Consider the following 12,296-nt stretch of genomic DNA (forward strand, 5'->3'; position numbering starts at 1 on the left):
GTGTGCGGGGAGAGACCCTCGTGGGGGGGGTGGGTGGGGGGAAAGACGGATCCCGGCCCAGAGCGGCGGCCGGCGGCGGCGGCGGGAGGAGCCGGCGCTGCGGTGCGGAGGAAGGAAGCGAGCGAGCGCGGGGCCGCTGTGCATGCAGCCGGTGGTTACGGCTCTCGGTGCGAATTGGGGCTTTTTCGCCGCTGCCGCCTGACAGTTGTTTGTCGCCGCCGTTTTCTGTGGAGGGGGGGAAAGCGAGCGATCTCCAGCGACCGGGAGGCGTGATTGGAAGCGAGAAATAATTAACTGGAGGAGGAAGAGGAGGCGGAGGAGGACGGGGGTGGAGGAAGACGAAGGAGGAAGGCACCGCGAACAGAGCCGAGCCCAGCGGAGCGGCGGGACGCGGCAACTTCGGCCCCGGCGCAGCAGCCGGAGCGCTGCCCGCAGCGGCGGCCGCCTCAGCCCGTGCCCGCTGTGCGCGAGGGAGCGCCGCGCCGCCGGACATGTCGGAGCACAAGGCCAGCGAGCCCAAGTTGTCGACGACCGACAGGGTGGTGAAAGGTGGGTGTTGCGCTGCGCTGCGCCGCGGGCGGCCCGCCCTGGGAGGCGGCGGGGCGGGTACCGGCCGGAGAGCGGCTCGGCCGAGGGCTTTGCGGCTCCCCTCGCCTCCTGCCCGGCGCTCCATTGCAGCATTTCCCCCCCTCCTTCCCCCGCCCCGCTCCCCGCCTTCCCTCTCCGCCTTGAAGGCGCTGTGCGGGGCTCGCCTCGGAGAGACGGGGAGCCCCGGCCCCCTCCCCCGCCAGCCGCTCCCCCGGACGTCCTCCCCCGCTCCCCGGCTCTCTCCGGGTCTCCGTGTCCCCTTCTCCCTACCCACGGCCCCGCTGCGACTGAGGCTCCCTTCCCCTGCACGGCCGCCCGCCCCCGCGGCACTGGGGATCCCGGCAGCCGGGGGATGAGGGCAGCAGGGCCGTGCCGTGCTCCGGGGCGCCGGGCGAAGCGGCCGAGGAGGCTTCCTCCTCCGCCGCCGGCACCGCCTCGGACGCGGAGCTCGGCCTGCTGGGGTGTGAAGTCGGGCTGCGGGCGCACCGCGGACGGCTGTGTGTGTGTGTGTGCGTGCGCAGATGTGCAGGGGGCTCCGCACCCCCACGCCGCGGCTCCATGATTGCGCTCAGCCCGAGGTGTGCGTGCGCCGTGAGCCGCAGCGTATAAACACAGCCCGTTTGGATTAACAACACTGCAGTGGACCAAGGTCGTATTTACCGGGGTAGCGCCCGGTTTGCGCTGTCCATGTGCGTTGCTCGGGGTGCGGTACGCTCGGTAGCGTTTTCCTGCCGTGATGCCCGCCTCGCCTGGCGCGCTGGGATGCGGCGCATCCACCCGGCACACGGAGCCGGTGTTGGGAGCCCGGAGCCGGGGGCTGCGCGCATCCTTGCAGAGCCCGGGAAGTGGAGCGGAGCCCTACGCGCTACCGTACTGGCGTGAGTGGGTGCCAGAACTGCACGATTAACGTGCGGACTATTTAGGAAAGCAAATGACTGTTGTTATTTTGCGTTTGTGTTTATACATACTCGTCTTCTCAAGCCTCCTCATCGTTCCTCCCCCCCCCCACACCCCTTTTTTTTTTTCTAACGTCCTTTTTCCCCCGGATGAAATTGCAGCTCTTTGGATGTTGTAAAAAATGCAATTCCAAGCTCAATAAGATATTTTTTGGAAGTGGCTTAGGAATTTATCTTCTCCTATCTGGAATGTTTGCAGATGAAGCATGCGTCTGTGCTGTCACACTACCAGTAGGCTTTAGAAGCCTGAAACAGTGATGTTGAGCTGATGCTTATCTTCGTGAGGTCCACCGGTGGCTGTCGTGTTGGGAAGCCTTCATTGCCGTTATGGGATGGCTGTTTTTCGTTTTTCTCCTTTTAAAATCCTGACATGTGACCAAACGTCTTGATCTCATGTGTGACAGAACTCCCTTGGACTCAAGCAGATGCTCATATAAATAAGAATAACTACAGGGTTGGAACTATTATTTCTGTATTGACACAACCCTTGGTAGCTTCAGTGGTAGGTTTCCATTTTTTACGTGTGCCAATAAGTTTGTCATATCTCAAGGAACCATTTTCTTAGCAAACTTAGTATGTATAATTAGATACAATTTTATAACGCAGTTAGAAATCAAATTTGTTAAACTGAGGAAGTACTGGGCAAAGCGTGCTGCTTAGGTGTCTCTTCATCTCAACTCCAAGTGCTGTCCTAGGTCCCAACATTTGTTACATGTTTACTTGTTCTGTTACGTAGTTAAATCCTTCTAAGGCCTTAAAATAGCACCTGAGGGGAGTAGCGCACAGTAAATTGGTCCTTTGTAGGATTATTCTTTGTATAGATCCTTCACTCTGCCTTCCTACAGACTGTAAGGAAATCCAGAAAGAAAACAATTGGTGGTGATAATGGAGATAGGGAAAAAGTTGCCTTGTTTTTTTTTGTGGGGTGTGATTTGTGTCTTCCTGAGATGAGCAATTGAAGAAAGCTTGCAAGGCTTAAATGAATTAAAAGAAAAAAAAAAAAAAAAAAAAAAAAAAAAAAGGCAACAACACCTTGTAAGCACCCGTGTCTATTAGTGGAGAGCCCTGATGTTCCTCAAGGCAAGCCAGGTACTCTGATGGTATTAAGAGAATTGTGAAAGGAATTGTGAAAAGTGAAAACAACTTGGGCTTTTTCCTTTAAAGTTCAAATATTGAAGCTGTGTTTGGAAAAGAAATGTTTGTAGCATATGGATGTAGGCTCTAGATTAAGCTATTCTCTGCCAGTGTTTGTGTGCTGGTGTTTTGTTTTGTTTTTTTTTTTTTTTGTGTGTGTGTGTGTAGAACATTTCAGTTTGCTGGCACGTGACCAAAGGTGCCAGTTGAGATCTGGCTCATGGAAGTCATGGCTAGGCACTGCTATCAGTGATGGGGTGGGTTTGGGGAGGTGACAGTTCCAGCAGCTCTGTGCGGTTTGCTTATGGCTGCATGCTGCCTCTGAGGTGGGCTGCTGTGGGCTCTTCTCTTGCACTCAAAGGAGTCACGCAGACAGAGAAGTGGGGTATTTCTGTAGGTGAGAACTTCATCTCATGCTCATTTTGCATTGCTTATTGAATCTTCTGAACTGCGCTCAAACTGATATAAATGAAAAATGCTATTGGGAGAAGGAAAGAATGGCTCTGGAGCCCCAAATGCTAAAAAAGTGTTGGTCTTCTGCTACCTCTGTGATGCAACTGGTATAAAATTGCGTTCAACAGTTGGAGTGAAATTTTCAGATATGGAATGGTTGGGCAACGGGAGATGTAAGGAAGAAATTCAAGTCTGTGTAATGTTAAATTTCCAGGAGCAAATTAATTCTTGGTAGAGCTGACAAAATTAGATTATTTGGAGTTAAAGGAAAGGAATCCACAGCGTGCATTTGCAGTAGTACTTCTTTGATATACTTTTGTATTCTCCCTAGCATAGTACGTATGTTTTGATGCAAATTAGGCACATCATCTTTAATCATCGGAATTTTTTTGATCTTGTAGAGGAGCAATGCTTTGAGAGGCAAGTAAGGTAACCTGTACATTCAAAGGTTGTCGGGATCAAGGCTCAGGATGCCATAATGTTGCAGCAATTGCTGACTCAACATGTTTACAGATAGACATTCCATTCTTTCTTGTTAGATGTATGATGCAGCCTTCACCCAGACTGAGCTGTTCATAAGTTCTTGCTTTCTTTCAGAACTTAAAAAGCTCCTCCTTACCCGTAGTGCTTTTAAGTCCCGAGACTCACCAGCCAAAGCATGGGCTTGGTTGCTCTTGTGAAGGTGGGAATACCTGTCCAGGAAAAGCTGGACTGGGAATACTAGCTCATTCCTCATGGGTCAATGAACAGCTGTCTGATGTCAACAGCTTGTGGTCACTACTGACATTAGCAGGATTTGAACCCACCAACCTGGAGGGAGAAGCCGTGTATCAGATTACTTGACCTCCTCAAAATATTCAGTGTTGCATTACCGCCTTCTAGAAATACTGCTCTAAAGCAGAGTAATCCTAAATAAAAACTTCAAAAGTGAGCTGTAATGGTCATACAAAGAAATGAAAGCAATATTTTTGGAAATCTCGCTGTTAGCTAGGCACAGTAGTTGTTTGGATTCTTGCATGCATGTCAGATGACTGTGTACTTTTTGAGAATTGGTTGATTTTCTTGTTTGAAAGAAAGTGGAGTTTTAGTGGAATCTCAGCTCTTCAGATGATCTGCTGCCATGACTCTTGATCCTTGGTGTTGGCAATCTCATGTTGTGCATTGTGTGCAGGTGTTCGCAGTTACATCAGCAATTAATGACACTCAAAAAAGTAGGCACCGGTCTCTTCTGTCTCTGAATTTCCAACTGTCTAATGTTCAGGCTGTCAGTTGTTTGTAATATAATATGAATGTCAGTCCCAATCAATGTTAGCCATCAGTGTTAACTTCAGATTCAGATGAAAGGTAAAACTGGTGTTTATTGCTGTCAATAATGGGAGTTAGCCGTGAAGTTTAAAGTTTCCATTAGTCCAGGGAGACTCGTACGTACCCTGCTAGGGCTCGTGCTTCAAACTGACCTTCAGTGAGCCAGAACAGGTGTACTACGGAAGCCTGCCTGTCTCTTTCTGTAAAATGTAATGTTTTCCAGCTTGGATGTTTTGTGCAAGCGCTGGCTTGTCCTTATGTGTTAATTCTGCATGATGACCTCACTGTCAGTAGCATTGGTAAATATGGTATGCATTTTGGTTTAAATTTAAGTATGAGGAAATCTATGGCAAGGGACGATCCTACTTGGATATTACAACTGTCTAATGACAGTAGATGAAATGGTTTTGTGCCTCCAGTGAGAATGCTGGAAGTTCAATATCCCTCAGATCTTCACGAGGGAGAGGAAGGATTTGCTTTGTAGCTGTTTCTATTTTTGTTTTAATTAATTAAATTTATCCTTGTAATACTTGAGAATGCACTCATGCTCTGAGGGAGCCTGCATCTGGATTTAAGGGATGCTATCAGGAGGAGAATCTGCCTGCAGTTCTGTCAGAAAGGTACTTAGGTTGCTCTCAAACTAATGCCTTCTATTAATTTCCATGGAAACGACAACAGATGCAAAAAGCACAATACCAGTGTTTGGTAGAGCATGTTCTCAGCTACAAAGTGCTATTTTTCAACGTAGTCACCGCCATTAGCAAATTCATGCTGATGGAGGCATTCTTAATTTTGTGTTGTCACAGCTGTGCATGGCCATCCGGAATGTGGCTTGTCTTTTGTGTTACTGTCACCACTGCTGAAATGCACCATCCGCTGTTTCACTGTGCTCATATCCACTGTTTGGTCTCCATCGACATTCAGCAAATGTTGATGAATGCCTTTTTCTCCACACGAAGGAGTTCAGTGACACACCTTTGCTTTGTAAGTGCTTCTGTGTCAGGTGCCGTTTTGTCAGGCTGCCCCTCTGCTACCATCTGTCACACAGCAACAAACTGTAATCAAATATTGGTGGGAAGGTTCAACATCTACTTCTGCGTTACCAACATGTACCTCCTGACATCATGGGCCAACATAATAAAATGAGAGGCATTACTTTTGGAGCAGCCTGCATAGCATGGCTACAGCAGAAGAGTTTCTGCTCCTTACTATTTTCCTTCACTGAAAGAATGGCTTTGCTAGCTTTGTAGTTGAAGATCCCCTGGTATCTTCATGAAGCAAGCCATAGGAGGGGCAGTTGAGAACAGAACACAAGTGAATTTGCTTGCTTAGGGCTCAAGTTAGGATAACTTAGAAGGGAAATTGAAGCTGGCTTGTTGTTTTCTTATGTCTAACTGCTATGTTCTTGTATCTCATGGTCAGAACTCAGTTAATACTTCTAAAACCAATGGCTTCTGTCAGTTGGATGTTGCCTAGGTATTGCAGTCTTGTGTTTCTTGCACTTTGTAAACTTGTGCCTGAGTGACTAATGACTGCACTTGTTTTAAAGGATTGGGAATGCAGTAAGGAGAAATTTAAACAAAAGCTAAGTACAGTGCTTGACAGTTATGCTTGTGTAATTAAGCTGGTGATTTATTTTGATTTGTGAACTCAGTTTACCTCTTACTCATTAAGATAGTTTTGTAAATAAGACCTTTAGTTAAACAAGCCTTTTACTGCACAGCCTTAGAGAAAAACCATGCGTGCACTGAAGGATGCTTTTCTTAGGCAGTTGATATTGCATTGGTGGGAGATCCTTCTCATGATGTAGACTGATATGAGGTGAGATGAGAGAAAATAACTGCCTTATTTGTGTGTTTAAAATCCTTTTCTGCTTTTGAATTGCACACTGGCTAAAGCTTTCTGCTGTTTCATGCTCTTCTTGTCTGGGTCTAGCGAGAGAACTAGTGTTTTTGATACCACTGGTGCTAGTGAGAAACTTGAAAGAGGAGTTCATGCTGGGTGTTATCAGCCTTTAACTTCAGTGGAAAATATGAACCAATGGAGGTAATTTTCCATAGGGGAATGTTGTACAGAGCAGTTGTTTCCTCTTTGCCATCTATTCCCAGTTTCAACAGTATCTACATCCATTACATGCATCTCACTTAGAGATGATAGGTGCTACATGGTTATTCTTTTCTTTGTAGATTGTGGCAAGGAGATTAAAAAAAAAAAAAAAAGGGAAGTATTAAGTTGTATAGTCAAATCTGTTTTACATTTTAGGTAGTCCCATGATTGCTAGAACTCTCAGAATTCTTCCCACCGGATAGTTCTTGAGGAAATTTCTGCCAAAAGACACTTGGAGTAATGTTAATAAAGTAAGCTTTTTGCTTACTTCTTATAGCTTTTCTTTTCCAAACTCATAGTCCTTCTTCAGTTTCTTCTGTTTTGCTGAGTAGCTTCTACTTGAAGTACAGGAGTAAAAAATTTAGGTAGTCTGTTTGGTATGGATATTGGCTCTTTTAAGGCTTCCTAGCGATGTTGATACGCACCATGTTGTGGGGGATAGTTCCTTCTTTACAACTTGAAAGAATGTGGAGAGAAGTACTTCCTTAACAGTACTGTAAGATACAAAGATACAGTTTTACTCTTTTTATTTTCTTAAGAATGTGCCATAAAAGAAGCCACAAGTTTCTGAAGTAACAGCCACTTCAAATCACCTTCATGAAGAGGTGCCTTCTTACATCCTTTTATATGTGGTTTCAGGAGTAAATGCGAGTTGGTGTTGTGCATTACTTTTTCAGCTGAGTGCTTAAATCATTTCCTGTTCTGATAACTGGTCATTTACCTTGACTTTCCCCCAGGAAAGATCTTTCTATGGCTTCTGAGTCAGTAATGGTGAAGTGTATCATCCCAAGTCTAAAAATCACTTCAGTGTGTGTGCAGCCTCATTTGTGTAAGCCTGTGGTTCACTGAGGGGCTCTGCCACTCAGCTTGGAGATTGCAGTGTGTTAGTGCTGGAGTGCCCCAGCTATGTTCTTGTTTAACTGTTGGATGGAGGAAGAGATAGAAGACCAGATGTAGAGAAGCAGAGACAGTAAATGCTATGATGGTAAAATTTGCTGCTTATAAAAATCCAAAGTACTCATTCCTACCTCACTTGTTCTCCCCACCAGAAAGCTGATAATGTTGAAATGACACCTCCAGAGCTGCACCTCTTTGACAGTCATTTACATGCATTACAAACTATCTATTTTTATAATCAAGGTTAGGCATGTTAACGTTGGCACCACCGGTGTATGAGGAGAATGTGACCACCTTATTTAAGATTTAATTGCACCAACACAATTTCTGACTGATACCATTTGTACTTGGAACTGGAGAGGAGAAAGAGTGGAATGGAAAGGCATCGGAGCTTAATTCCTGGGTGTTTGTGAGTGTGGTGTCCACGTTGCATGTGTCTGTTGGTGTTTTTTCCTTTTTATATTGCATTTCATGAAGCTTTTGAAAACACTGCTATCTAACACTTAAACTTTTTTCTACTTAGAAATACAACTGTGCTGTACTGAAGTTCTACTGCATCTTCCTTTTAGATTTCAGTCTCTTTTAACGCTTTCTTCCTTTTAAGAGTCAGTAAGCTCTTTCTCTTCTTGTTGATGTTCCTTTCCTGCGTTTCTTCCAACCTTTCTGACTAAGCATGTCGAGCAGCCTAACTGCTGCCTGTTAGCAGTCATTGTGTTGCATGTACTTAGCGTAAGAGGTTCCCCAAACACAACCTGTTTCCTTTGACTATGCATCTATAGGCATCTGTAGGTGCCCAGGGAAGCATGTGAGAACAGGGGAAGTATGTTATGACTCTTCCTCTGACTTGTGTTGTAATTCTGCAGCCAACTGCTGACTCTGTGGCTTTCTTTTCAGCCAGTAGCTCCACTGTCAGTGTGCTGCTCAAGCTCTCCCCAACTTGTCACAGAAGGATGTCTATATTTTGCAGTTCAGCTGCTGCTTGCGGGTTGCCTAGCAGTAACACTGAAAACTCGCAGCATGACTGTTAGTTTTAACTCGTAGCTTGCAAAGAGCTCTGAGAGCTAGCATAGATGGTGGTAGTTTTGGTTAATGTAGGAAAAGAGTGAGTATAAACACTCATGCTTTGTTGTCTGTGCAACCAGGCTCAGAAGTTAATTAGCACAGGAAGGTAATATTTAATGAAGGTAGTAACACTTGCCTGAAAAAAACTGAAGTTCACCATGGGTGAGTGAACTTTAAAGCCTCCACCTTAAAAACTAAGCATGGGAGGTTTAGAACTTAGTATAGATTATGCAAAATATCTGTGCCAGAGAAAGAATAAAAAATGCTGCTGAAAATATGATTGCTCTGAATCTTAGCAGTAGTAACAGCTATATTCCCATTGCTCAGATATGCAGATGTAAATGAATAAAATAATTCAAGTTTCCGTTTTCTGGTTTTCCAAATTGAGCAGTTTTTAAATGGGATAAAATGCACACTGATGGAAAGAGGTATTGGTGTAAAACTGCTATTATTTTCCACCACATTCCTTTTCCTCCATGCCATCTTTTAAATGTGTGCGTCTTGGGAATGTTGTTGCAGCATATTGACGTCAGCCAGTATACCTTCCTTGGGTTGTGCTCGTTCTTGCCCAGTGTAGAACTGATGGACTGGAGGGAAAGAAGATTACAAATCTGACTAGACAATCAAGCTAAAAACCTAAAGCAAGGTTACCTGATTGTGCTGGTTAAATTCTCAACAACAAAATCAGAACAACTAACCTCCTGCAGAGCAAATTGTGCTGTAATGTTTTCTCTGATATTTGCCAATTACACAAAAATATCAGGCCTGAACAGCACCGCCACAAGAAAGGAAGCGCGCTTTGACCTTGCGATTAGAATGGTGAAAATAACATGTGTTAATAATGGGTTATGCAGATGTGATGTTGCAGACAGTGTTTAACACTCACTCTGGGCATTGTTCAATAGGCTTAATTAATAGAATCCCAACTACAGTTTTTTTTAACCTAATTTAGCGTGTCTAGGGTTTAACTTCTAATTTAAGCATTTGTGAGTGTCTTTGTGAAGGTGGGTTATGCAATTTTTTTTTTCCTTGCTGATAGTGACAGCCAAGTAATTGTGTGGCCAGATAAAAGCCCAGTTCCCCAATTGTTCATGTTTTGGAGTACCCATCATTTGAAAAGAAATCGTTAATGGTCTAGATAAATGGCTCAGGGGGAGAAAAAGAGGCTCAGCCTGTCATCTTCTTTTTGCTTTTCTTGTTCATGAGCTTTTTATCTTTCTTTACTGTGGCTGTATGTTGGGTATACAGCATGTGTGATTGTGCGGTTTTCTTTCTGAAGCATTTGGAATTCTTCTGGAATTATTTCCTAAAGTGGGAAACCTGGTAAAATAAATGTTCATTTTTTTTATTATAACTAAGGATAAAGCAGCACAAGAGCTTGTGCTTTCTGGTTTACAGTCCTCTGTGGGTGATATTGAAGGGGAAGGCATGTGGCTAGAGAGAAATATGGTGGTGTATTTTCTCTACAAATGACATAGAATTGCATGAAATAGTGATTTTTGGAGTTCTGCAGAGAACTATAGGCTTGCATGCTTTGCCCTGGCTTTTTCTCCATCTGACAAAGAATAATGCTCCAGTTGAGAGAGAGATCTCAAATTCTGTCTGCATCTGTGTTTTTTTTGCTTTCCTACTTTCGCCTTCCTTTGCATGTGTGTTTACATCTTTATGGAAAACGTGATTTTGTTCATACACAGTGACACAGTTAAGAAAAATAAAAGCTTCTAGATGGTGAAACCTGCCCTCTTGGTGGCCTCAGAGAAAAGTTGTTTCATCGTCTACTTTGGACTTGAGATATTGTTCTACTCAGCAAAGTTCTTTTTAACAACAAATTTGGAACTGCTTGGCTGATTCTGCTTTTATTACTGCATAGAACGAATCTGATAATTTAATACGTTTCACTTACTGTCATTTATTTCAAGGAGTTTAAAATAATGGACAATTTGAATGGAAGGCCATTCAAAGAAAAATCCCTTCCTGTTCCCCCCAAAAGAAACAAAACAATCCACAAACAAAATTAAAACATCAAATGCAGCAATTTAAATAATTTTTTTAGTCCTTTTTCCACAATGTTTGCCAAGTTTCAGTTTGATGTTGATTACAATGGTCATACTGTGTTACATTCTTTGAAAAAGTGCAACTGGTCATTAGCTACAGTGACATGAACAGCTGTAGTATTTTATGATAACAGCTGGGAAGCTAGTTCTCTTCAAAAACTTCAGTGTCCCTTTCGTGCCTTTTTAAAGTGAGAAACCAAGATTTTTGTATTTGTTCCCTAATTTATGCTAAGAATTTCATAATAGGCAATGATGGCAATTAGGTATCAAAATATCATGATGCTGTTTGTGACTTGGAATGTTTTCCCTTGTGGGACCTGTTTTGTAATCTGCTGAAATCTGCAGGAGTTGGAATCTTTTCATTAACTTGAGTAAACTGTGAATCAAGTAGTCATCCTGTGACTACAGTTTTGGCTTTCCTTTTAAGGAGGTGATTTCTATCTGTTTTAAACTGCTTTGCTATATCTGATCTGAAGTGGCTTAGGACAGGACAGCATTATCTCTTATTTTCACAGTGAGCAAAGTGTACTCCTAGTTTGCAATGCTGTCTTTTAGCAAGTGAATAGGGACTTATGTATGTACTTGTCTTGTATGTATGGAGCTGTTCTTTCCCAGTAATAGTTTGCTGTTTTATTGCTTAGTCTTCAGAAATTTAAATCTAAAATGTTTCCCATACATGGATGTACTTCGGTGCTTTTTATCACTGAAAAAATCATGCAGACACCATTCTCATATATAAAGGCTTTTTGCCTATGTGCTGCTCACTTAAAAATACTTTTTCTTTAACAAATGTACCTGGATGGCCTTAAATAAAAGGCAGTCTGCTTTGTTTAACTCAGTTACTGGTCTAACAGAGTAAGTCTTTAATATTAAAATCACACAGGTAGTAGATGTACATAGGAGATGTGTGTCATCTTTGAGTCATAGAATCATTAAGGTTGGAAGAAACCACTAAGATCATTTAGTCCTGTTATCAGCCCATCACCTGCAGTTCTGTTGCACAGAAATAAGTGTACTGGGGTGGGGGAAGGTGGAAGCAAAGTGCTGGTGGCTGGAGTAAGGAGACCCAAGGGCATAGCAAGGTGGTGTTGGACATACAGCTGGGGGATGTGGAAGAAGAAATGCGGAGCACAGTGGGTGAGGGCAGTATCCTCAGGGCAGCAAAGAGTTACTCAAGGAATCTTAGCTTGTTGATAATGGAAAGCACAGAGCTGTTTTAGGAGTGCTTTGCCTAATGAGTTATTTTGGAACAGGTGAATATCTTAGCGTTTTAGAGGTGTTTGTGTGCAGTGGGGCAGGAAGTTAGGCATTAGCCACGAGGGAGCCTGACTTTATCAACAAGCAGAGAGCTGGTGAGGCCGCCTGGTGAAAGTTCTAGTTACTCATATACTTTGTGGGTGGATTTAGATTATCAGTGTACAATCTCTACAGTTTTTATCTTGGGAAACTTTTCTTAAGAAGTGCTTGCTGTCCATACATTGTTAGTAGTAGAGTGGAAAGTGAACCTTCTGAGTGTACTAGAAGAAGTTACTTCTGGTAGAAAAGAAAGAACAGAAACTCCAAAAAAACCAAACAACAACAAAAACAAAACACAGAAAAATCCACAAAAACCCACAAAAAGGGGAAAAAAAACCAACCAACTAAACGACACTGCAAAACAGAAACATCAACAAAAACAACTCCCATTTTGCAGCAAATAGGGATGAGCTTTTATTAATTTCTGCTGAGATGTCAGCTTTAG

At 43.6% G+C, this 12,296-nt stretch overlaps 1 protein-coding gene across 1 annotated transcript in view; it reads left to right on the forward strand.

Annotated features, from left to right (window-relative positions):
- The first annotated feature begins 451 nt into the window (after positions 1 to 451).
- PPP3CA (protein phosphatase 3 catalytic subunit alpha) overlaps positions 452 to 12,296 on the forward strand; it is a 189,831-nt gene continuing 177,986 nt past the window's right edge. The window contains exon 1 of the mRNA XM_042812207.1: positions 452 to 549. Coding sequence (XP_042668141.1) covers positions 492 to 549 — 58 coding nt within the window. The 5' untranslated portion in view covers positions 452 to 491. The remainder of the gene's footprint in view (positions 550 to 12,296) is intronic.

Source organism: Centrocercus urophasianus, unplaced genomic scaffold (genome assembly GCF_019232065.1).
Source record: "Centrocercus urophasianus isolate 14NV4802_14NV808 unplaced genomic scaffold, USGS_Curo_1.0 seq_13, whole genome shotgun sequence".
NCBI lineage: Eukaryota > Metazoa > Chordata > Aves > Galliformes > Phasianidae > Centrocercus > Centrocercus urophasianus.